General features: G+C 37.5%; 2 protein-coding genes across 4 annotated transcripts in view; one reads left to right on the top strand and one right to left on the bottom strand.

Moving 5' to 3' along the window:
• Positions 1-2674: 2674 nt before the first annotated feature.
• The window catches only part of C2H3orf49 (chromosome 2 C3orf49 homolog), a 30722-nt gene continuing 6068 nt past the window's right edge, over positions 2675-27328 (top strand). Inside the window, exons 1-5 of one of the 2 annotated variants that reach the window (XM_077994226.1) lie at positions 2675-2972; positions 7885-8204; positions 12266-12390; positions 15761-15874; positions 16329-16493. In XM_077994226.1, coding sequence (XP_077850352.1) covers positions 2848-2972; positions 7885-8204; positions 12266-12390; positions 15761-15874; positions 16329-16493 — 849 coding nt within the window. In that variant the 5' untranslated portion in view covers positions 2675-2847. Of the gene's footprint in view, positions 2973-7884; positions 8205-12265; positions 12391-15760; positions 15875-16328; positions 16661-27328 lie in introns of those variants that run through there. The other variant, XM_028843493.2, reaches the window with a different exon arrangement.
• The window catches only part of THOC7 (THO complex subunit 7), a 29947-nt gene continuing 21121 nt past the window's right edge, over positions 18503-27328 (bottom strand). The window contains exons 2-8 of one of the 2 annotated variants that reach the window (XM_028844342.2): positions 24317-24434; positions 23038-23165; positions 22640-22726; positions 20928-20985; positions 19956-20022; positions 19784-19853; positions 18503-18835 (exon numbers count right to left, since the gene is read on the bottom strand). In XM_028844342.2, coding sequence (XP_028700175.1) covers positions 18768-18835; positions 19784-19853; positions 19956-20022; positions 20928-20985; positions 22640-22726; positions 23038-23165; positions 24317-24434 — 596 coding nt within the window. In that variant the 3' untranslated portion in view covers positions 18503-18767. The remainder of the gene's footprint in view (positions 18836-19783; positions 19854-19955; positions 20023-20927; positions 20986-22639; positions 22727-23037; positions 23166-24316; positions 24435-27328) is intronic. The other variant, XM_028844343.2, reaches the window with a different exon arrangement.

Here is a 27328-nt window from a genome sequence, read left to right on the forward strand (position 1 = left end):
AACCTGAGTGACAGATTAAGTTGCTGTTTCAAAAAAACAAAACAAACCAAAAAAACCTCAACTCCCCATTGCTCTGAAGATCAAGACAAAAATCTTTAATCTGATCCATAGGACTCAAGAGGTTTGGCCCTCTCCAGCTTATCACACAACTACCTCTTTGCTCTAGCCACCCTAACTTTCTTCCACATTTGTCTTTCTTTTTTTTTTTAGACAGTCTTGCTCTGTCGCCCAGGCTGGAGTGCAGTGGCGCAATCTTGACTCCCTAGTAGCTGGGACGACAGGCGCCCGCATGCCCGGCTAACTTTTTTATATTTTTAGTAGAGACTGGGTTTCACCGTGTTAGCCAGGATGTTCTCGATCTGCTGACCTCGTGATCCGCCCCCCTTGGCCTCCCACAGTGCTGGGATTACAGGCGTGAGCCACCGCGCCTGGCCACTTTCTTCCACATTTTCAAAGACACTGGGCTTCTTCCACCTCTGGGCTTTGGCACATGCTATTTCATCTGCCCGAGTCACACAAATTTTCACATGATTGGCTCTTTTCTCCATTCAGCATTCGGGACCAATGACCTCATTGGGCAGGCTTTCCTAATGCCCCATCTGAAGTCACTCCTCATCCTCAGTCACTCTATCCCATCATCCTCTTTTACTTTCTTCATAACATTTACTACCAACTGAAATTAAAATGTTCATTTCCTTGTTTGTCATCTGCGTCTCCCACAGCATATTAAGTTATATGAGTTCAGAGATTTTGTGTATGTTGTTCACTGCAGTATCCCTGGTGTCTAGGGTGGTGCCTGGCAACCACTAGGCATTCAAATATTTGTCGAATGACTGAATGACTCAAAGAATCTTGGGAGGTAGCAGTTATTATTCCTATTTTATGAACAAGAAAATGAAGGTCCAAAGAGGTTTTCGTTACCTGCCCAAGGACACATAAGCTTGGAAGGGGTAGATCTAGAATGTAAATCCAGACACAGCTCAAAATTGATGTCTCTCTATACTCCAACTCTTTCCCCCCATCCCACTCTTCCTAGTTCTATCATCTGCTTCAGGACTCCTTTGGGAACGTACAAGTTTTGTCACAGATGCCACAGCAGCAAATGTTTCAGCCTATTACATACACACATACATGCAGACATGCACACACACAGACATGCACATAGACACCCATGCACAAATAAAAAACAGCTCTCTTTCCTAGCATAAAACTCATCTCATTTATCTAGATAATTGATTAAATACAACAGAATTCAGACAGGGGTGCCAATAATTACACGAAAAATATTGCCCTGTTGCTAAAGAAATTATTCATTTATTCAAGCACCTATTACTTATTGTGCTCTGAGGATGCCAACAGATGAGGAAAAACAGACCAGGGAGGAGCACATATCCATTTGGCCAAGGCATATTAGACACACTGTACTTCAGCGCTTCTCAAATAAGGGGCAGAGGAACATCTGCACCCACTCTCCTAAAATATGGATTCCTGGGTCTCATTCTCTGCTGCAGCAGAATTTCTATTTCACTTGAATTTTGCTGTAAAACTATGACTTGGGCACTATGATTAGTCCCACTTTAGGGATGAGAAAACAAGTATGGATAGGTTAAAATGAATTGACCAAGGTCACATAGCTAAGCTAGAAATGAGAACTCAGGCATAATTCCCAAATCCACTCTCTTAGCCCCTCAACATTATACACTTCATTCTAGAGCATTTTAAAGCTCTTTGCCCCAGTACTGAAACATAGAAGACCCTCACTACTCCAAGTGCCGTCCAGCATCATCAGCATCACCTGGGGGTTTGTTAGGAGTGCAAATTCTTGGATCCCACCCCAGATGTACTGTATCGAAATCTGCATCTTAAAAAGACCTCCAGGAAATTTGTGCGCACTTGAAGGCTTGAGAAGTGTGCTCCAGATTATTGATTAATGCAAACACAGAAAGCAGAGTAATTGTTGTAACTCCCAGAACCTTTCTAGAGGAGTTTTTCTTGTTAAGCATCTGGTTATTTGACTGAACAACTCAAAGCGCGAGAGAGTGACAGGACTAAATCCTAGTGTCTGCTGCCACCTTGTGGTGAGAAATTCCATCCCAGGCAGAATTTGCTCTTCACCACGAAATAAACGGGGCAATGTTGGAAGGGAGGGGTGGTTCAAGATCTTCAATTCAGCAATGTACTTTGAGAGACCACTACAAAATTCCAAGATGTAATGAAAACCACCCTTGGGGTACATTTTGAGATGTAATGAAAACCACCCTTGGGGTACATTTTGAGATGTCCAAACAACAACTGGCCTTGTCACATGTGTCCCACAGGACACAGAGAACATTCACCAGCTGTAGCTGAGAGATCTAACAGAAGCTCAACTTGTGTTAATCAACAGCTCATTCGTATTCCTATAGGTGCCTTCCCCTTCAGAGGTCAAATATGACTTCTGAATGTGGTGGTCAATTAGTGCATGGGTGGTTTTTTTGTTGTTGTTTTGTTTTGTTTTGTTTTTTGCGATCCAAATGCCAGTGTTGATGCAATCAGATCATCATTTCTGCATTTGCCTTGTTCAAGAATCTGTGAAGTATTCCACAAAGGTCCATGGAATTTCACACAGCTCAGTCAAATACATCATTGGTGACCTCTGTGAAGCTGTAAACAGGGCCAGTCCCACAAATAATGTCTCTGACACTTGGAAGGGAATAAGGGAAAGGCTCTAAAAATTTCCTACATATTTTATTCCAAATAGCCCACACTTTGACAGTACATTCAGTCACTAGATGATTTTGCATCGAAGTCTGTAAGTTCGAGAACTGAAACAGTCCAAAACGGCTACTACAGGTGAAGTTGACAGCAATGGCCCGACCTCAGCTGTATCTACCAGAACCCTTTAAGATTGCCTATGGAAAAGTTGGACAGTGCCGAAGATTCCAGCAACTCAAGAAGAAAAATGGCTCATTCAAAAGGAAGGGGATAGAAAGGTAGGTAACAGAGATTCATTTCCTTTTCTGTCAAATGAGAGTCTTTGGGTTTGGCATAGTGGCATGTCCTTTTAAGCATTACATTTAAAAATGAGGACTCTGGATGGATTGCTGGGGAGGGTACTGCATTGGATCAAGAAATCTAGTGCGACAATGTAAGGTTCATTTTATGATCAGAAAGGTCTTTATTGTAACAGGGAAAACATTTCCTTTACACTTGAAATTGAGTTTTAATGTGGCATAGGAGACTAAAATAAGTACTGATTCTATGTTGATATTTCAGCATCAGAATTTTAGACATCTCACATCCCATGAAAATACTGTTAGTTTGAAAAGTCATTAGTGCATTTTTCAAAATATGTCCACGATCAGTGCTTTCTTTTTCCTATCCCAGCAGTTTGGGCTGCTGAAATATGTACTAATCACATTTCACTATGGACACATTGTTTAATTTAACGTTAAAACTGCCTTAGACCTGCTATATTTTTGTCAGTGACAAAACCTTACAGACAGGTATGAAACATCCAAAATATAATATATTTTAATTTGGAAAATCAGTGTGGCGATTTATTTTCCAATTTCTTTGCGCTTCTTTCTTACCAGGTCCATGGACTATAGTTCAGACATGTAGAAGTGAGGTGTTTTAATGAGTCCTGGAAGCATCAAAGACCAAGCTTAGGAACTTCCATGGACAAAATAAAATACTGCAGAGATTTCCACTTTCAGTGAAAAGTAGGAGCTCCGGGGGAAGCAATACAACCAAATAAATTCAGTACCAACACAAAAATATTAAAAAACATAAAAAGGGGAGGGTTCTGCTCGTATCAGAAGTCGCAGCAGTTGTATTCCTAGGCTCTGGAGCTAAATAACCTTTGTTAATTACGTTTTAGATAGATTGGAGATGAGAGTGGGGAGGATGGGAATGGGAAACAACTTCTAGAGATTCTGAGACGACTTAGAACTGGGCTTTTAACATGAGCGGTCTTCGAAATTCCTGAATCTTCTGAAATTGTATTTGCGTTGTTCTGTGTCAGAGTATGTATATGTGTGTACATGTTTATAGTAGTAGAATCACTTAAAAATTAAATTATTATTAAAGGAATCTCAGAGGGCTTTACGGGAGATTAATCCTAGCCCATAAGTTATCTTTGGGCAAATTAGGAAATGGTGCTCCCTCCTCAGGACATTTTACTGCCACCTGCCATAAAATCATTATAATAACTATACGCAAGTCTAACTATGAAATTGAATAGCACCCCCTGGAAGTCGTACATGTACAATTTGCAGAACCCTGCCCTTGGTCCCAGAAGGGAGGCTGCCAGCTTCTCTCTTATTTTGCCCTCTAGTGTGGGCTCTCTCCTTGCCTTTTACATTTTCTGCATTGTTCTGATCCACATGGTAATAAAAAGTATCATTTATTGAATGCATTTTAAGGTTCCAAACACATGAATTATTTCCCTTTATTTTCACAATTCTGAAAAGACTATGCCCATTTTCAAATGAGAAGATGAAAGCTTATAGAAGTTACCTAACATGCTCAAGGTCACAGAGTTGGGGATTGTCCCGAGTTGAACCAATACCATTGAACTCCAGGGTCTAGGCTCTCACTGAACTACTCCCCATGTATCATTACAGAAAAAGGCTGAATGATTTGGGTTCCGTTTAGAACAGTGTTTTCCTGGAGAGTAGTACATATGCTACTGATGATGGTACATGAGGTATTTTAGGTAATATATGAAGAACATTGTTAATGGTTATAAATTTGTTTTAATCCATATTAGAAATACATGTTATATATTTAATATAATGTAATAGCATAATATAAAACCTAGGATTTCACCCAGAGAAATGAAGACTTATGTTCATACAAAACCTATACACAAATGCTTATAGCAGCTTTATTCATAAGAGCCCCAAACTGGAAACAACCCAAATATCCTTCAATTAGTGAGTAAAGTGTGGTACATTCATATAATGGAGTATTACTCAGCAATAAAAAGATATGAACAATTAATACACAAAACCTGGATGAATGCTCAGAGAATTATGCTGAGTGAAAAAAGCGTATCTCAAAATATTACATGATGTATATTTCCATTTACATGACATTCTTGAAAGGACAAGAATTACACACACAGAAGACAGATTCGTGGATGCCAGTTTAAGAAAGGGGGGACCACTGCTTTTGGTGTATTAGACATGAAGTCCTTGCCCATGCCTATGTCCTGAATGGTATTACCTAGGTCTTCTTCTAGGGTTTTTATGGTTTTAGGTCTAACATTTAAGTCTCTAATCCATCTTGAATTAATTTTCGTATAAGGAGTAAGGAAAGGATCCAGTTTCAGCTTTCTACTTATGGCTAGCCATAAGTAGAAAGCAACGGCAACAAAAGCCAAAATTGACAAATGGGATCTAATTAAACTAAAGAGCTTCTGCACAGAAAAAGAAACTACCATCAGAGTGAACAGGCAACTTACAGAATGGGAGAAAATTTTTACAATCTACTCGTCTGACAAAGGGCTAATATCCAGAACCTATAAAGAACTCAATCAAATTTACAAGAAAAAAACAAACAACCCCATCAAAAAGTGGGCAAAGGATATGAACAGACACTTCTCAAAAGAAGACATTCATACAGCCAGCATACACATGAAAAAATGCTCATTATCACTCGCCATCAGAGAAATGCAAATGAAAACCACAATGAGATACCATCTCACACCAGTTAGAATGGCAATCATGAAAAAATCAGGAAACAACAGGTGCTGGAGAGGATGTGGAGAAATAGGAACACTTTTACACTGTTGGTGGGACTGTAAACTAGTTCAACCGTTGTGGAAAACAGTATGGCGATTCCTCAAGGATCTAGAGCTAGAAATACCATTTGACCCAGCCATCCCATTACTGGGTATATACCCAAAGGATTATAATTCATGCTGCTATAAAGACACATGCATACGTATGCTTATTGTGGCACTATTCACAATAGCAAAGACTTGGAATCAACCCAAATGTCCATCAGTGACAGACTGGATGAAGAAAATGTGGCACATTACACCATGGAATACTATGCGGCCATAAAAAAGGATGAGTTCGTGTCCTTTGTAGGGACATGGATGCAGCTGGAAACCATCATTCTCAGCAAACTATCGCAAGAACAGGCAACCAAATACTGCATGTTCTCACTCATAGGTGGGAATTGAACAATGAGATCACTTGGACTCGGGAAGGGGAACATCACACACCGGGTCCTATTGTGGGGAGGGGGGAGAAGGGAGGGATAGCATTAGGAGATATACCTAATGTAAATGATGAGTTAATGGGTACAGCACACCAACATGGCACATGTATACATATGTGACAAACCTGCACGTTGTGCACATGTACCCTAGAACTTAAAGTATAATAAAAAAAATTAAATTAAAAAAAAAAAAAAGAAAGGGGGGACCAGTGGAAAGTGGGTGTGGCTATAAAACATGAGGGATCCTGGTGTTACTGGAAATGTTCCGTATCCTGACTGTATCAATGTCAACATGCTGGTTGTGAAAATATAGTTTTGCAAAATGTCAACATTTGGGAAAACTAGGTAAAGAGCACACAGAATCTCCCTGTATTTCTTTCTTTCTTTTCTTTCTTTTTTTTTTTTTTTTTTTGAGATGGAGTCTCGCTCTGTCACCCAGGCTGGAGTGCAGTGGTGTGATCTTGGCTCACTGCAAACTCTGCCTCCCGGGTTCATGCCATTCTCCCGCCTCAGCCTCCCCAGTAGCTGGGACTACAGGCACCCGCTACCACGCCCGGCTAATTTTTTGTGTTTTTAGTAGAGACGGGGTTTCACCATGTTAGTCAGGATGGTCTGGATTTCCTGAGCTGGTGATCCGTCCGCCTCGGCCTCCTAACGTGATGGGATTACAGGCTTGAGCCACCGCGCCCGGCCCCCTCCCTCTATTTCTTACAACTGCATGTGAAACTATAATGATCTCGACATTAAAATTTTAATTTTAAAAAATACCGAAATTTCATGGGTATTATTACTTGGAGTGAAGCTAACAAAAAATAGTTAATTGAGGAAGAATATTAGGTAATAATTGTATCACGGTATAGGTGATATTCTAGCATAGTGGTTAACAACACAGACCTCAGAATCAGATAATCTGGACATAAATTATATTTAACCTCTCCAAGCTTTAATTTCTTCATGTGTGAAGTAGAGATGAGAACATAAAGATTAAATTATATTATACACATGAAAGCATTTGGAAGAGTGTTTAGCACACAGAAAGCTATCAGGAAATGTTGTCTATTGTTTAGTCTATTGCATATAATAAAATATGCCAAAATTATGAAGATGGTACACGTAGTCGCTATATATGAATTTATAGTATGTTATCTAAATGAGTGTTTTATGTAAATGCAGTATTTATGGGGCCTTGGAGTTTACTCCTTATTGACTACCCTAGCAGACTCTCTCATCTTCTGTTACTTTCACTTTGAAACTGCCAAATCTAGCAAAAACTATCTCAAACTATCATTGAAATAAGATTGCCAATTTGCCAATGTAAATTCATGGATTCCAACAGTCAGACCTGGATTAAAGTCTGCATTCAGTCCTTGGTCAATTAATTTAACCTATGTCTCAGTTTACTCATAAGTAAAATGAAGCTAATAATATAACCTACCTCTAACAGTATTGTGTTTAAATTAAATAACAGCCAGATTACTATAATTTGATAACAAAACACCAAGTAGTTGCTTTGGCTTTATTTTTCTGTGATTTGATTCTTGGTCTTCAATTTCATTTTTTTTTTCTGAATTGTATAATTGGTTCACATTTGAGGTTTGTGTTTTAATTATTCAAATTATTCATTTTTAACTTTTTAGTTTCCCTAATATGAGTCATTTTTATTTTGTTTAGATGGCATAGAGCTGTGTCTACCAACTTACTAAAACAAAATGTATTGGTCCCTAAAGAGGAGTCATCCAGTGATAGTGACATGGGATTTCATGAAAGTCAACAAAATCAGAAAAGAAATTTGATGACGAAAGTGAAGACTGCTTTTGGGAGGATGCTGTCCTACAAGTGTAGAAGCAAGCTAGCAAGTGCCAGCAAAGAGGGCTCCACTGACCATAAGGAAGCCCTACTGTCAAACATGCAGAGCCTTCTCCCTAGGATTGTCAAGGAGCTTCCATCTCCCAAGTTATTTACAGCAAAAATGAGAAAGCTTTCAGAGAATGGTAATCAAATTCGGGCAATTTGTCACTGGGTTGAGGCCAAGAGGAAGAGTGAAATTAGGATGGATTATCTTGCTACAAAAGTATGGCAGCCCTGAGGAGCTTGTCTGAAATGCAGAATCTCAGGCTCTACCTGGGACCTTCTGAGTCAGAAGCCACACTTTAGCAAGATCCTCAGTTGGCTTGTATGTTCATACTGTGTGTGTGTGTGTGTGTGTGTGTGTGTGTGTGTGTGTGTGTGTGTGTGTGTTTTAGATGGAATCTCGCTCTATCACCCAGGCTGTAGTGCAGAGGCATAATCTCGGCTCACTGCAACCTCTGCCTTCTGGGTTCAAGCAATTTTCCTCTCTCAGCCTCCTGAGTAGCTGAAACTACAGGAGTGTGCCACCACACCCAGCTAAATTTTGTATTTTTACTAGAGATAAGGTTTCACCCTGTTGGCCAGGCTGGTCTCGAACTCCTGACCTCAGGTGATCCATTTGCCTTGGCCTCCCAAAGTGCTGGGATTACAGGTGTGAGCCCCATGCCTCACCTTGTTCATACCTTTTGAGAAGCACTGAATTGGATTGCCTTAGAGGTTCCTCCCAGTGCAATTAAACAGTTTTCTAATCAGTTTAAAATCACTTTTTATTTAAATATATGTGTGTGTATATTCATATATACATTATATATAATTTATATATATATGAAAATCAAACTCAAGCGGGATTTTTGTTTTGTTTCTGGAAAAAGTAGTGATGCAGACTTTCACATGGCTACTTCTAACAGTGGAGGGGGTAGTGGAAATTAAATGAAAAACATGTATAACTGGTAAGTCATAAAGAATGCTCACTTTTATTGCATCTACTTTCTATGTACTGTGTGGAAGAATCAATATTTGAACTGTTAATTTTAAGTCATTTTTGCAACTAGTAATAATGCCATTTGGCATCCTATGGGTCATGACTACCAATGTTTGCATTCTCATCTGTAGCTTTTCAAAAAATAAATGGAGTCTAGGCTGGGAGCAGTGGCTCACGCCTGTAATCCCAGCTCTTTGGAAGGCTGAAGCAGGTGGATCACTTGAGCCCAGGAGTTTGAGACCAGCCTGGGCAACCTGGTGAAACCATCTCTACCAAAAATATAAAAAAAAAATTAGTCAGGCATGGTGGCATGTGCCCGTAGTCCCTACTAGGGGAGCTGAGGTGGGCGAATCGCTTGAATCTGGGAGGCAGAGATTGCAGTGAGCTGAGATTGTGCCACTGCACTCCAGCCTGGGTGACAGAAAGAGACCCTGTCTCAAAAAAAAAAAAAAAAAAAAAAAAAAAAAAAAAAAAAAAAAAAGAAGAAAGAGTCTATTTTTATAGCACTTTTATATTTACAGAAAAATTAAACAGAAAATGTAGAGTTCCCATGTATACCTTCCCTTCCCTGATCCCCACAGCTCCTATTATTAACATATTGCCTTAGTGTGGTACATTTACAATCGATGAACCAATATTAATATATTATTATTATTAACTGAAGTTATAGTTTACATTATGGTTCCCCCTTTATATTGTGCAGTTCTGTGGGATTTGACAAATACCTACTTTTATGTCATACCCTGTCATAACAGGCATCCACCATTACAGTATCATACAGAATAATTTCACTGCTTTATATATCCTCTGTAGCTTTTTAATGTCCTTCACAGCACAGAATCAGGAAACACACAGCCCTTATAGTGTATGTAAATATACATACAACTTCACATTTTACACACCATGATCAGGCAACAAAACTGATGTGTGCTTTTCCCAGGGAAAAAAAAAAAAAAAAGAAAATCTTGGTGGTTTCCAGCCGACTAATTTCAAACAAACTCTCTGTTCTGGAAAAAGCAGTCACTAATACAAGCATCCAAGCATCTAGCAATTACCTGGTATGGATTGAGCTGTATATTTCTGTTGAAAATAACAAAGAGGATATGCTTCTATATTGCTGGGGCTGGAATTGAAGAATCCAGCAGAAAACAGAGGATCAAATTTCTACTCTTAATCTGTGCACTGGTTTATTTTTGTCTTAGTTGGAATAACAAATATCAACTAAGATTTCTCCAGAAAATATACTCATCCTTTAGGATGTAGTTCAAACATTAATACCCTTTGTTGTAGCCCAAAATCAGTTGCTCTTCCCCGCTGACCTTCAAAACATGTTTTTATATATTTAACAAATATCTGCTAAGTACTTATTATATGACAGCCACAATATTTGGATAGAGTAGCACATAAAACAGCCATGGTCCCTGCCTCATGGAGTTATAGCATAGAGGGGCTTTCAAACATGCAGAAAATTACATTTGTTCCAAAGGAGCACAGGATGCTATTGAAAGAAATCATGGGTGCTCTAACTTTAGGGGAGGGGTCTCAGGAAAGGCTTCCCCAAGGAAGGGACAATTAAATTGAGATCTGAAGGATGTCTAAGACATAAGGATGGCTTACACAAGGTGGAGGGGGGAGAACAGTTTCCCAGGAATAAGGGAGAGCATGTTCAAGTCACAATATCAAGAGATCACCAGGCACAATTTAGCAATGAAAGAAATCCAGCAGAGGTTGGAACACAGAGAGCTAAGGAGAGGCTGGTTGAATTAGGTAGTAAGGGTGTCTGTCATAGGACACATTGAGAATTTTTAACTTTCTTCTAAGGGTGATAAGAAACCATTGGGTACCTTCAAGCTGGGGATTTATATAATCTGATTTGCATTCTTAAAAGATAGCTTTGGCTGCATAGTGTAGATTGCATTGGATGAGGGTAAGCGCAAATGCAGGAAGAACAATAAGCACCCGTACATTCTTTCAGGCAAAGAATGACATTAGCTTGGATTAGTCATGACAGTGGGAATGGGGAGATAAAGGGAGAAATAAGCATAGATAGAAGTTACAAGATTTGGGGAAGAGTTGGACAGTGAAGGGTGGGGGAGAGGGAAGAATTTCTGGATTGACCACTTGCTTTGAAGGTGGAGGCATCATTCACTAAGATAAGGAGCAATGGACCTGGATTGAAAAATAAGTAATGAGTTCTGGCTAGACTTGCTGACTTGAGGTCCCTGCCGAATAGCCAAGTGGAGGTGTCAAGTAGGCTAATGTATTCTCTGAGGGTCCCAGAGAAGTCCTTATCAGTAGACTTTAAGCAACAAGATGATTTTAGGTGTGCACACAGCATAAAGGAACAGCGTAACACACAGCAAATTGCAAACACACTTTCCCCAATGCTGTCATCAAGGAAAATGTCTCATTTAGTGACCCCCTTTATTAAGAAAAAGAGAGTACCTGTAGTCCCAGCTACTCGGGAGGCTGAGGCAGGAGAATAGCTTGAACCCAGGAGGCGGAACGTGCAGTGAGCCGAGATCACACCACTGCACTCCAGCCTGGGTGACAGAGGGAGACTCTGTCTCAAAAGAAAAAAAAAAAGAAAAAGAGAGTAATCTTAGGTTTAGTGCCTTCTGCAAAAAATAACATAGCTTTGTTTTTAGCATAGTGATTTTAATGCCTATTTATGATACTAGTCTTAAATTTATGGTAGTGTTTTAGAGTTTCCTTTATAAATACATTTATTGAGTTAAGCACTGAATTGATATGTTTTAAAATGTTAAGGAATCCAAGGTTCCCTGGCTCCTGGATATAGGAAAGATGAATCAATGATATGTAAATGACTGAGTCTTGAGCCACATTTCTTGAAAATAGAGAGAAAATTTGCTTTAATCCACAATGAATACCCAAGAGAGGGTCTTGCATAGTAGAGGATTACTTTTCTAATTCCACAATGGTTCAGGGGAAAAACTTAAATCTCGAAGAGAGAGAGAGGTGGCTACCTTGTCAAAGATTGGGCTGGTGTCCACTGAGGTCATGACCATAACAAAAGGCAAATGTTGGCAGGAGAAAATGTAAGATTGGGAAGAGCAAATCCATTTTTTATTTTTAACTCTAAAGAAAAAAAGCCACTGAAGCAGCATGTGATGCTGTCTTCTAAGAATACTGTATTTTTAATAGGAAAAATGTGTTCCTCATTGTGATCCTTACAGATTCCTTTTTCCCCCTTTCTCTAAGCGACTATACAACTTGATGTTGTAGAGGCAGAGACAGAGGAGATAACCCAGGGAAATACACTCCTTCGGGCCAGGAGAACCACCAAGCGGTTATCTGTGACATCTCTTCCTTCAGGACTACAAAAGGTAAAACGCTAAACAAATTTGCCTCTAAAGACTTACATATAACTCAATGTTTAGAGATTTTGTGAAAACCAAGTTCTGTCCTACCATAAGTCCTCCACGATAAGCCTTTAAATCTGCTGCTTCTGTCTCATCTCCAAGAATTTAGGGTACTCTCTGGGTCAGATTCTTCTACTTCTATGCTCAAACTGTTCAGCTTCTACTACATCTGGGCAACAGTGGAGTTTGGATATTTGTAACTGACTTTCTCACTCTTCAAATGTTAGTATATTAGCATTCTGGCCTATCTGTGCATACTATGTGGAGTGGAACTCATTAGACCAGCACTGTCCAATGCAACTTTCCGTGAAGATGCAAGTATACATTGTCCAATATAGTAGCTGTTAGCCACACTGAAATGTGGTCAGTGCAATTGAGGAACTGAATTTTTAATCTTAATTTTCATTGAAATTAAAATGTAAATAGCCATATGTACAACACAGAAAATGCAGTGTAGATGATCTAGGACGCTCCAAACCAATGCTTTTACTTATCCATAGGTATGCATGGGTTTTTGTGTGTTTGTTTTGAGGCAGAGTCTCGCTCTGTCGCTCGCCCAGGTTGGAGTGCAGTGGCACAATTTTGGCTCACTGCAACCTCTGTCTCCTGGGTTCAAGCAATTCTCTTACCTCAGCCTCCTATCTAGCTGGGACTACCGGCATGCACAACCATGCCTGGCTAATTTTTGTAGTTTTAGTAGAGACAGGGTTTCGCCATGTTGGCCAGGCTCGTCTCGAACTCCTGGTCTCAAGTGATCCACCTGCCTTGGTCTCCCAAAGTGCTGGAATTACAGATGTAAGCCACTGTGACCGGCCATGCATGTATGTTTGATCCTAAATTGCCCAGTCTGTTTTTCAAAAATAGAACCGTGGACTATTATTATTTTAGATATAAGACTTACCTTAAAGCTATGTTCCAAATTCTGTTCTAAGTGCTTTAAAAATATCAACTCGGATAATGCTTACAACAGCCCTATAATGTAGGTAGCAATATTATCCTTATTTTAGGGATGGTACTGAGTGTTTAAGTAATTTGCCCATGTAAGTGACAGAGCCAAGTTTCAAACCCAGGAAGACCTGGCTCTAGAGTCCTTAGTAGTAATTGCTATGCTATAGACTAACTGTACTGTCCAAATATGCTAGTCAGTAGCTGAATGTCACTACCTATGTTAATTAAAATTAAATACAATTAAAAGTTCAGTTCCCCAGTTGCACTAGCTACATTTCAAATGGCCAATAATTGCACCTAGTTAGTGGCTGTCCTATACAGCACAGATAGAGCACAGCACATTTCCATCTTCACAGAAAGTTCCACTGAACAGTACTGCTCTGGAACACCACTGTCAGAGTGCACTGATATTAGTTTTGAATTTTTGCCTTTTGTGTGCTAGGTTTGTATTTAGTGTGCCCATATTATGTTTTAGGCAGTTTGTAGGTTTGGGGTGGGGAGTATAGGGTGATCCAATGGACATGGTCTTGCTTCTGTGGAACTTACAATCAAATAGAGGAGATACACATTAAACCATAGTGCCACACAGCAGTGGAGTAAGGATAATCTTTTGAACAAATGTTGCTGGAACAAGTGGGCATTCATATAGGAAAAAAATGAAAATTGATCCCTGTCTCACACCATATACAAAAATTAATTTCTGTTCAGTTATAGATTTAAGTGGAAAAGGCAGAAACCTTAAAACTCCTGGAGGACAATAAGAATATCTTCATGACTTCAGCATAAAGACTTTTAGGACACACATAACACTAACCATAAAGATAAAGATGGGGCAATTTGGCTATGATTAAGAATTTCTTTCCATCAAATCGTGTTAGATCAGAGGTTGTCAACTAGCTATGAAAATGGTTTGTTTAGCCCTCAGAATGTTCTCAAAAATGTATTTGAATTGGCTGGGTGTGGTGGCTCATGTCTATAATCCTGGCACTTTTGAAGGCTGGTGAGGGAGGATCACTTGAGCTCGGGAGGTCGATACCAGCCTGGGCAACATGGCAAAACCCCACCTCTACAAAAAAATATAAAAATTAGCTGGGCATGGTGGTGTACACTTTTAGTCCCAGCTCCTCAGGAGGCTGAGGTGGGAGGATCACTGGAGCCTACAGAGGTTGAGGCTTTAGTGAGCCATGATCATGCCACTGCTCTCCAGCGCAGGCAACAGAGTGAGACCTCATCTTAAAATCTATATATGTATTTGAATTAATTGTCCACATTTAAAAATTAGGATATTTCAAATAAAATTCTGGGTTTTCAACTTTCTTTTGAAAAATAAAAAGATTTGAAAATACTAGGCCAATTCCTCAAGGCAACAAGCAGGAGCTGCACCAAGGTACTGCAGGAGGTGTGTTCTCTTCAGTCCATACCAGCCCCAACTAGTCCTGCTTTGCAAAACTTGCCTAGGCACTAGATTTTGCCGTAGTTGTATTCAATAAACACAGACATAATGTAGTAACTGCCAAGTATGCTAGTATGCTAGGTGCTTAACAGGAAAAAGTACTGGATTTTATGAAAGAGAAAAAAGAGGGGTCTTTCTTTAGCTAGATCAGGGAAGATTCTGCAAGTGACATTTGAGCTGGGCAAGCTGGCAGGGTAGCAGTGGTTCAGCAGACTCCATTTGTAAAGGCAAAGGGTAGGACCCAGATCTGGTCCCATATCCTACTTTGTGTAGGTCTCACAATAGTCCTAATGTGAATTATTAAGCACAAGGGGAAGGAAGAGTAAACTCAATAAGACTAAAAAGGGCGTATTAGCTTGGAGCCATGACCTGGGAATGATTTCCAATTGCAACACTATTAGGACAGGTACTTGTAACCAGTAAGCCAGGGATAATGGGAAAAGTATCAGGCATGGGGTGAAAAGAACCCAGAGCTTTCTTTTTATGTTTGAATATATGACTGCCATGAAAATAAGGAAACCTGCAGAAACGAGACCAAATTAACAACTAGATTCACTGATAATGAGCTTTCTGGGGCACTGGTCCACAACGGCCCCACACTGTCACTGTGCCCGGCAGCTGCAGAGGCAATTTCTTCTTCTTCCCCTTATGAAGACCTGCAGACCTGCTTTTTTCCTGATGCTGTATATTCTTTCAGAGTCAGACAATCTCATTTCTCTGCACCCTGTAGATCTCTTCAAAGAGAGCTCTGGGCACAAAGAAGATACTTGGGTGTGGAGAATAATATGAATACAGCCTCCAACCCAATATTGTTATGTGGCAAATGTTCAGTTTATAAGAGAATGTCCCGAAGGTGAGAACTCCTGTTAAAGCACCATCACAAAAATAATGTTGGTAGTTCCTAATCTGATGTGTTTTGCATTTTTACCATAGGGGCCATATTCACCAAAAAAGAGACCACACTTTCCAGCACTTAAAAAGAAGAAGCATGGCATGAAAAACATCCTTCGAAAATCAGATTTGACAGTAGGAAAGCTTCAAATGCAGGTAGTGGACAAAGGCTTTTAACTTTTGAATCTCAGAAGCATCAGAGAACCAGGCTTAACCAAACGCACAGCCCTATTAGACAGCATGGGTGGGATGAAATTAATGATTAGCATTAAGAAATAATGTTAGTAGGGGGGCATTCTGAAAGTGGCTAAAGGATTGCTAAGGACACCTAGGATGATGCTGTGTACCTGATAAATATTAAATGAATTCAATTAAAGTGAAGGCATATACATAGGTTTCTTTTCAGAAGAACTGAGATCGTCTTTATCACTGGGTGGTAAATGTACGCTTTCAAGCTCCATTTGCTATGACTTGAATTAGAATAATATTTTAAGACTTGCAAAATGTCCACCAGTTCCAGAACTCTTCTCTTGGGAAAAGCAACTATCCCTTTGATTTTGACAAGGCTTTCCAAAACATGGCTTCATTTCTTGGTATTTATCTGTCATAGGTGGATGACCTCATAGAAACAGTGACTGATAAATCCATGAAGTTATTGGCCCAAAGACATGCTGAGCTTCAACGGTGTGAGTTTCTGGGGGATGAAATTCTTCAGTCTTCTAAACAGTTCCAGAGGATATCCAAGAGAACCATGAGGAAGTATAAATTTAAAAATGTGTGTTTCCCATGTACCTGCTGCTGCTGCTTCTGACTTTGTTCCTGATTCTTTAAAAGTTATCTTCCCTAGGCTGGGTGTGGTGGCTCACGCCTGTAATCTCAGCACTTTGGGAGGCCGAGGCAGGCAGATCCTTTGAGGTCTGGAGTTCAAAACCAGCCTGGCCAACATGGTGAAACCCCATCTCTACTAAAAATACAAAAATTAGCCAGGTGTGGTGGCAGGCGCCTATAATCCCAGCTATTCGGGGGGCTGAGACAGGAGAATTGCTTGAACCTGGGAGGCAGAGGCTGCAGTGAGCCGAGATCGCACCACTGCACTACAGCCTGGGTGACAGCGCAAGACTCCATCTCAAAAATAAATAAATAAAAGTTATCTTCCAAGAGACTCTTATCTTTACTTAATCCTGAAAAAATCTCTCTAGTGAATTAATCAACGGGGGTGGGGATGGGGAGACAGCATTTAAAAAAAATTCTACCCAATAGTCCTTTAAAAAATAAATATCTTTTTTGAAAAACTGGTATTTGTCTGGGGCACAGTGGCTCATGCCTATACTCCCAGCACTTTGGGAGGCTGAGGTGGGTGGATCACGTGAACCCAGGAGTTTGAGACCAGCTTGGGCAATATAGTGAGAATCTCTTACTACAAAAAACTTTTAAAAATTAGCTGGGTATGGTGATGTGTTGCCTGTAGTCCCAGCTACTTGGGAGGCTGACATAGAAGAATTGCTTAAGCCTGGGAGGTCAAGGCTACAGTGAGCTGTGATCAAGCCACTACACTCCAGCCTGGATGACAGGGCAAGACCCTGTCTCAGAAAAGAAAAAAAAAATTGATTTTTAATTCTGAGTCAATATAGGCAAATTGTTGTTTCATAATTTTTACTAATAATGGAAAATAGAAACATTTGTCACAGCATAGCAATTCTGCAAAGAAATTTCTCCCATGACTTGCCAGATGAAATTAGAGGAAGTATTTATAGGTATTATGACACTTTTAATATGACTACAACTGCGCTAATTTTAAACTTTCATTTTTAAGATAAAAATTATTATTAAAATTACAAAAATATAACATTATTAAGGTATGATTCATGCAAAGTGTCATGTTTCTTAACTAAAATAAATGGATAAGGATGGAGCCGAACAAGTATTACACGTATAATGAAATACTTAAGAAAATCACAAGTGATTCAGCCTTAGCTTAATTTTTAAAAAGATAATAAATTCTTTATGCAAGACAATCTTTTTTTTTTTTTAGATGGAGTTTCACTCTTATTGCCCAGGCTGGAGTGCAATGGCGCAATCTTGGTTTACCGCAACCTTTGCCTCCTGGGTTCAAATGATTCTCCTTCCTCAGCCTCCTGAGTAGCTGGGATTATAGGCAGGTGCCACCATACACGGCTAATTTTGTATTTTTTTTAGTAGAGACAGGGTTTCTTCGTGTTGGTCAGGCTGGTCTCGAACTCCTGACCTCAGGTGATCTGCCTGCGTTGGCCTCCCAAAGTGCTGGGATTACAGACGTGAGCCACCGCGCCTGGCCTATGCAAGACAATCTTAACAAACTATTTACTTCAAACAACTCTTCACTTTATCAGTACATTTTTTTCTACTGAAAATGATTCCTAAAGAACAAAACAGTAGAGAAAAGATATCAACAAAACATTTGAGAATTATATTCCTCACATATTAAGGCGAGATATAGAAAGTAATGCGCATTATTTTACTTTGCATCTTATAATTACCTCTCATACCAGTGACTTTTAACAGCCTGGAACCTCTCTATACAATAAGCATACACCACAAACATTTTGCATGTAATTTCACAGATTCATGGCCCTCCTAAAGCCTCTTCATAGACTCCATTTTCAGAAGTGTAACCATTTCCAGAAATTGGCCCATTTTCCCAGTACATCCTAGAAATGCCAACTTCTAACAATTTTCAACTTATTTTGTAAGCCAATCAATGTTACCAGTTAAAAACTACCTGGAATATTAATGAGCACAAACATATCCAGCTTAAAAGCATTTTATTAAGCATTTTTGGATGTTGCTTCCTACCACTTAAGAATAAAAAAATGCATTTTAATAAAAACAAATCTATACTGAAGTCATTTTCCTTTGTGTGAGGAAATATGAATGAAATACACATTCATATTTAAAAACAGAGTATTTTACTGCCAAAACTTTAAATATCTCAAGAGCACACCACATTTTAAACACATTATGGTCACGTAGCTATTTCAATATTCCTGGGAGTGGTGGGCGATTAGCTTGTCTATGGCTTAGGATCTGTTTCCATGCTTGCTTCCTGAGCGTCTTCTACCTCTGAGAGTTTTTCATCATCTGTAATTGAGAAGGAAACATAAAACCTTAATCAAGTTTGCCTATGTTTTATATTCAATGAACACATGAAAACATGTTTATCCTGTATTAGCCAATACAATTAAAGCAAAGATGGCTACTAGTTGAATCAAACTTTCAAATTTATGTGATAGATTTCACTTTAAAAAAAAAAAAATCTGGGCAGGGTCTGGTGGCTCACACCTGTAATCCCAGCACTTTGGGAGGCCGAGGCAGGTGGATCATTAGAGGTCAGGAATTCAAGACCAGCCTACCCTACATGGTAAAACCCCATCTCTACTAAGAATACTAAAATTAGCTGGGCGTGGTTGCATGCACCTGTAATTCCAGCTACTTGGGAGGCTAAGGCATGAGAATCACTTGAGCCTGCAAGGTGGGGATTGCAGTAAGCCAAGATTGTGTCACTGCACTCCAGCCTGGGTGACAGGAAGGCTGTCTCAAAAAAAAAAAAAAAAAAATCTGGGTCTTAGGCTATTCTTTAAAACAATCAAAAGATCAGGTAATACAAAAATTTCTAACTGTCTACAGTGAATATAAAGAGCAAGTCTCCAGTTCTCCAAAGTACCCACCACTCAGTGGGTATGCAAATGTTCTTATGTACTGATTCCTTATTATTGCCTGCCTGGGTCCTGAGTTATTACATTATAGTAATCAACTACAGTGAACCAAGAAAGATTCCAAATCTATCATCCTTGAATTTTTCTTAATTTAAACCACTATGTATATCTTTAAATCCTATATTACCACAAATTATGACTTTTCTACATATATTCAAGAAAGTTGAACTTGAGTACCTTCTAACGTCATCCAGCTATATTGTTCAGAAATAGAAGGTATACTCTCTCTCCAAGATACATATTTCAAAAGATACATTCCTGGGTCATTTAAAAAATCTTCATAAACATTTATTTTGAGACTATTTCTACTTACTTTCCAATGTTTGCTGAAGTTCATGGATGGTACTAAGAAGAACGTGAAACTGTTTCCGTCTCAATTCCAGCTGTGTTAACAAGAAAAAATTTATACAAATGATGACCTATATATATAGATATATAGACAGACAGATAGACAGATCACAAAGGCTAAATATATGTGCAAATACCTTATCTTCAACACTTTCTTTAATGTGTGAAAGATGCTCTAATTCTTTTCCCAGAGCCTCTAGTTCCCTGGAAATAAAACAGTGTTACATTTTGCTGAATGGGGGAAAAGAGATTACAATTAATACCTAACTTTTTAGTTACTAGATAGGATTTTTAAAATTAAAAAAAAAAAAGACTTATAAGGAGTTATAACACTCCACTATGGTGAAACTTCTGAAGCTGGGGATGATTTCTTCTTAACTTCTAAATATGGATTTACTTTCATTAAAATTACATTTTTGGATACATTTTTAAAGTACAGAAAAACACAGATAATAAAATAACAAGACCCAAGAAATGATACATATTGTGAAGCTTAACTTCAAGGGTTTTTTTTTTTTGGTAAAAGAAATAAAACATTGCCAATTAACCTGAAATATCCTTTGAATCTTACCTCTAGACCTCTATCCTGGGCTGTTTTATCTCCTCTACCTCCCACTCAGGCAACTACTATATCATTCTAATTCTTTTTTATGCATATACTTGTATCTCTGAATAATATACAGTATTGGTATATAATATTTGAAAGGGGGTTCTAACTTTTATAAATGGTTATTATTCTTTGTTTCAGGAATGTAGTAATAATTTAAAATTTATTATGTGTCTTTTCACTATGTTTTGAGAGCTGTGTTTTAAAAGGGCATAACTAGTTTATTGTTTTTAACTGAAATTCAGTATTTTAATATATGAAGACCATATTCTATTTGTCCATTGTGCTATTAATGAATATTACATGCATTTATTTCAGACATATAAGTGGTAAGGTCAGAGGGAAATAAAATTTAACAGAGAAGTATGGGAAAATATAATATTGAAGATCTGACCCCTCCTTTTGAAACATATTTATTCTGCAAAAAATGAAATGCCTAGGGTAGTTTATGAGCATTTATGTATAAAGGTTAGTTCCTTTCAAAGTAAAACTCTACACTTACTTTAATGTCTCATGCCTGTCTGGATGGTGTTGAATCACTTTTGCCAAAGCATCATATTCTGAAAGACATAAAAATATTTATCAAACTAAGGGTTTTTTGAATATGAATTATCAAAACAAAAATGTATAATATCAACAAAAATGTATAATATCACAAACCTCTTCTAATCACTTCCCTAGTATATCAAGAAATGAAATCATTGAAAGATGAGTATTGCCAGTTTTAGTTGACTGAGTTATAATTATAATGATACACAACATCAAAAGTGTTCCAAACAGGGGTTTTAGCTCCCACTTTTTTTCCATTTATATGTCGTGGACAGAATATAAGAGGTCAGCATAAGCATAAGCAAATTTAAGTTATTATTGATTATCAAATAGACTGATTCTGAGAAGGATCTTACTCACTAGTTGTCTAAAAAATAAAATAAAATAAAATAAAATCAGTAAATATATCCTACCATTAGTTTGAGTTGTTAGTCAACAGCAAATTACACTTCTCACTCATTCCAAAAGTTAAGATTTCAGAAACGTGCAAATAACTTAAAATTCAGGTTCTACTTTCTGCTCCACTGAGACCTCCAAGATAAGTCATGTAACTTCTGTTAACCTTTCTTATGAAGTGATGAGTGATGAGTGGCAGGATTTACTTAAAAACCTCATTAACCAACGAAAACACTCCAAATATTTTTAAATGACTTTTGAACTGATACTAAGTTGGTATATCTTACTGTAAATAGGGCACCAAAACTTCACCATACACATTTTAAACTGAAAAAAACAACTTGTAAAAAGAGGAAATTAAGCTTCATCTTAATTAGTTCATTAAAAAGTGAACATTCATTGTTTTAGAACTGAGCATATTAATTCAATAAAAGTATGATTCTTTTAACACAAATTTTTTGAATTACAAAATAATACATGCCCTATGTAAAACAAAACAAAACAAAAACAGAGAAAAGAACCTAAGCCATAAAAACTCACAACTTCAAAATAACCATTAACATTTTCTATTTTCTTCTAGTTTTTCACATCAATGTGAAAAGTTGTAACAGTTGTGATCACACATTATATTTTTTATTTTTATTTTTCTTCAATTTACATTTTAAGAACAGCATTGCCTCTAACATTAAAAATTGTCTTGAAATAGTATTTAGGAACTACATAAGTATATACTCTAACTTAAAAACAAGAGATTATAACAAAACTCAACTTTAACCTTCTTATTAGATATTGTAGGCCGTCTAGAAATGTTTGCTTGCTTTGTACTTAATGAAAACTCACAGAGTTTAAATTCCTTTCCATTTCATTTTTTGGAAAGTAGCTCTATTAAACAAACAAACTAAAAACCCAAACCATAAATCTAGTATATTTATGTAAATCGCCTCTGCTGATTAACTATAACATTATTTAGGCAAAAGGGTCCAAGATGGTAAAAATTTAATACTTAAGAAATACTGGGATAAGAAAAAAAAAGAGAAAAACAAAAGAAATACTTAGATAATCAACATAATCCAGCAAAAACATTCTTTTCAACACAGACCTCCTTCTGTATTTTAAAGAATAATATAGTTCTAAGGAATTAAAATTTGGATTTTTTTTTTAAATCAAGGTTGATTCAGGCTGCAGATTATACCTCACAACATTAAAAACTGCATGAAAATAGTAGTCAGTAATAATGTATTTGCACATTAAATCCCTCAAAACCCTTACCTTGGCGATTTTTTCGTATTCGTTTTGCTTGAAGAATTTGCTTTTTGCACTCAGCAATTTTTTCATGTGCTCCAGCTATGCTACATTCTATATGAGAAGGTTTTTAAAAGATAGTGGTAACACAATCAATAATCCATTTTTAATTTTAAAATGCATTTATAAATTAAATTCTATTGGTAACAAAATAGACACTAGTATTTTAAAAAAACAGCTGTAACCCAAAGTACTATATCATGTTAGAATATGCATTTTTATAGCTAACATTTACTGTATTCTTTCCATTAATACAGTAATTGTTATTATTCTTTTACCACCAATCAAAGAAAATTGTTAGCAGATATTGTTTCCTTTAGACCATAAAAAATAAAATTACAGATAGAAACATTAAGATTCTTTACCTATTTCCTTGTAAATTTTTTCATAATTTTCCATTTCTCTGAGATTCATATCATATACTAGTAAAGTTTTGCCCATTGAAAATTCACATTGAGACAGCGTGCTCAGCATACGTTGGTACTGGCTATACCTAATGAAAAAGAGAGAAAACCAAAATAAGGATGCTTGTGGATTGACAAAAATGAACTGTTATAATGCAGGCAAATATTTGCTAATTAAATTATACCAAGTTCTGAGAGAATCATTTGCTTATTTAAAATAATTTAGAATATCTGTCCCTTAAGTTTTCTTTTTATCAAATGTAGTATTCTTGAATTTAACTACTTTAGTTACAAATGCAAAGATGGGACTGCTGTTCTTATCAATACACGTTTTATTCAAACAATTATTTGAATTTTGTTTAAAAGACTAAAAAATACTTTAAGATGTTTTTTTAACTTCACAGTTCTGTTCCCACAATTTTTTCACTCTATAAAATCATTTATATGGAAAGCAAATTCAAATGAGGAAAAGTTTACTATGTTAAAAAATAAATAAATATAGTTGAGCATGGTAGCTCATGTCTGTAATTCTGACATTTTGGGAAGCCAAGGTGGGCAGATCACTTAAGGCTAGGAGTTTGACACCAGCCTGGCCAACATGGTGAAACCCCATCTCTACTAAAAATACAAAAATTAGTCAGGCATGGTGGTGCTTGCCTATAATCCCAGCTACTCAGGAGGCTGAGGCACCAGTACTGCTTGAACCTGGGAGGTGGAGGTTGCAGTGAGCCAAGATTGTGCCATTATTGCACTACAGCCTGAGCAATAGAATGAGACTCTGTCTCAAAGAAAAAAAAAAAAAATTAGATATACGTGTGTGTGTGTGTGTGTGTGTGTGTGTGTATGTGTATGTGTGTGTGTGTATCAGGTTGGTGCAAAACTAATCGCGGTTAATCGTGTCAACTTAATATATACATACATAGCGGTAGCCTTTTATTAGCAAAGGAGAAAATTCCATTTAGATATTTTATCCTATTAAACACTTATATCATAAAAGTAACCAAACTAATGAGTCTGAATTTAATCTTCATTTCTCCTTCAATCCTCCTTCTCCATGTTTTAATAAACATATGGGAGGCCTTTGAAGAGAAGAAAAGGCCAAGAAAATCTACTCTCGATTAAGAGTTGACTCCACTGGACATTTAAGGTGAGTGAAAATTTGATCTATTCACAGGACCTCAATATATGGCCTAAAATCACATTAGGACATTGGTATGGAAACAACAGTGAAATGAAATACCCCTCTTCCTGGGACCCAGAGTTGCACCATTTAATGAAACTCTTCACTAGCAGATTAATTCTCCGATCATCTCCAGCACCATCTCCATCAATGAGGAGACGCTTCCGTATAACTTCATCTGCAGGAAAGAAGGCCAATGTTACCATCTGGCTCTTGGTAACTTTCAAGCACAAATAACCAGTATGACTGTTCATTTGTTTATTCAAAAGAAAATTATTGAAATGTAAATGTATTTAATGCCACTGAACTGTACACTTAAAAATGGCCAACTAAAATGGTAATTTTGTTATGCATATTTTATGTTACTGCATATAATAAAAAATATTTATATAGTAAAGGAAAAAGAAAGTTATTGCATGACTATCGTGTGTCAGGTATTGTTCTAGGGGCTGGAGTAATAGCAGTGAAAAGATGTCCTTACAGAGTTGGCAGTCTACTGGATTGTTGAGTGGAAATAATCTTCAGGTACAATGAAGGAAACAAAATAACCTGCCCAGACAGACAGAAGTTCAAATGCTCGTGTTTTTGGTTGGTGAGAGGCATTGATAAAAGGAATAGATAGGAAATATTTAAAAGATGTAGTAGCAAACTAGGAAAAAAGAATGAGATGGGTCAGGGAAAAAGTAATGGATTTGTTAGATAAACATATAATTTAAGGCTGGGTGTGGTGGCTAATGCCTGTAATCTCAACAGTTTGGGAGGCTGAGGCTGGAGTATCGCTTGAGACCGGGAGTTTGAGACCAGCCTGAGCAACACAGTGAGACTCTGATCCTGTGAAAAATAAAAATTAGCTCGGTGTGGTGGCATGTGCCTATTAGTCCCAGTAACTTGGGAGGCTGAGGTAGGAGGATCACTTGAGCCTGGGAGATCAAGGTTGCAGCAAGCCATGATCTCACCACTGGACTCCAGTGCCTATTGGCAACAAAGCGAGAAGCTGTCTCTGAAAAAAATAAAAAATAAAAATAAAATTAAATTTAAAAAGTATATATATAGTTATCTGTAAGGTTTCTTTCCCCATGAGGATTTTTTTTTTTAACAATACTGTCTGACTTTCGCCCCAAGGAAAAGAAAGAGAGAGAGAAGAAGAACAAAAAAAACAAAAACAAAAACAAGTAGATGACAATGATGGCCAACAAGCGGGGTCCACATCTGTCTGCCTGGCAGTCCTGAGCTAGTGTTCTTTCCTGGACAAAATGATGCTGGATCATAACAAGAGCAAGGCAAATTAAAACCATAGTAAAACATCATTTTTCATCTATCAGATTGGCAAAAGATCTGATAAAACGGTTGGGCAAGGGTGTTAGAAAACTGCACTTTTATACACGAATAAAATGCAAACTGGTAATTCTTTGTAGGGCCACTGAACGGTAACAAATAAAATTTAAAACGCACATACCTTTCTGACCCCATAATTCCAATTCTAGAAATTTGTCCTATAGAAGTGCACTCATGCACAAAGACAGACATAAACGAATGTTCTTAGTGGTGCTGTTTATAGTAGAAAGATTGCAAACCTATTCATCAGTAAGAAACTGATTAAATGATTAAACATTCACATAATGTCATAGTATGAGCCAAAAGAATAGTGCAGATATACTGATACCAAAAAACTCTCCTTAGATTTGTTAAACAAAATGAAAACAAAACAGGTATTGAAAAGCATATACAATATGTTGCCATATGTGCAGAAAAAGGAGGCTTTGCGTGTGTGCGCATGTGCATCACACATGCATGTGTATATTCAGAGACTATCCTTGGAGGGATCCACAAGAAACTTGTAACAGTGGTTATTTCTGGTAAGAGGGACTACAGATAGAGGTGGGAAAAGATATAATTTTCCTGTATGTCTTTGTAGAATTTGGGGGGTTTTCTGTTTTGTTTTTTATAGTATGCATTCGTTATTTTTTAAAATAAATTTAAAGTGTGAATAATTCCTGGAGAGCCTCCATGCTGAATCAACAGCAAAATCTTTAAACAATAGTTCCTGTGTGTAGGCAGAAGTATTTTTGAGCGCAGGTGCAGCGGAGATAAACTTTGGAAGGCAGATGGCTCCAGTTTTAAAATATATTCTGTGATAACATCAGATAAACATTTTTAGAATTGGGTTTGGTTCTCAGAGTCATGGCTTTGACAGACTGCTCAAGCTACATATTCATCAAGTGTTTTAATTTTACATTTTAAAAATACAAACTAATGCTTTCAGTTTTTTAACCACCAACATTATCTGAAAAGACTGAGACAAATAAAACATAGTCCTTGAAGAGATTAAAATGCAGAAAATAAATATTAATAGAATTTTCTTACTACAAATGTTTTAACCTTATTAAAAAGAAGCATCTAGTGGGTGAATCTGGTGGCACTGATGGTATTCAACAGTTCCTTTGTTAGTCTTATCTGTGTTCTCAAGTCTCCAAGAAATACCATTTTTTCCCCACATGCCTGGATCTCCAACTCTAGTGAGGACTGGGGATTTCAAATGTAAATACATTCAAGTAATAGGAAAACAATATCTGAGGCAAACTGGAGAGTGAGTGCCCTGATTGAGAGGAAAAAAATATTAACATATGTAATAGAGATTAAAGTTTGATGCTGTGGTTTGAATGTCCCCTCCAAAACTCATGTTGAAATTTAACAGCCACTGAAACGACCTGAATAGACACTTCTCAAAAGAAGACATACAGATGGCCAACAGGTATATGAAAAAATTCTCAACATCACTAATCAGGGAAATGCAAATCAAAAACACAGTGAGATACTGGCTCACCCCACTGAGAGAGGTTATTACCAAAAAGACGAACAATAACAAGTGTTGGTGAGGATGTGAAGAAAGCAGAACACTTATACACTATTGGTGGGAATGTAAATTAATACAGGTATTATGGAAAACAAAATGGAGAGTCCTCAAAAAACTGAAAATATGAGCTGGAGAATTCACAACCTAAGTGTCCACTGATCAATGAGTGAATAAAGAAAATGTGGTATCTATACACCAAGCAATACAACTCAGCCATA

The sequence above is a fragment of the Macaca mulatta genome, chromosome 2, assembly GCF_049350105.2.
Source record: "Macaca mulatta isolate MMU2019108-1 chromosome 2, T2T-MMU8v2.0, whole genome shotgun sequence".
Classification (NCBI taxonomy): domain Eukaryota; kingdom Metazoa; phylum Chordata; class Mammalia; order Primates; family Cercopithecidae; genus Macaca; species Macaca mulatta.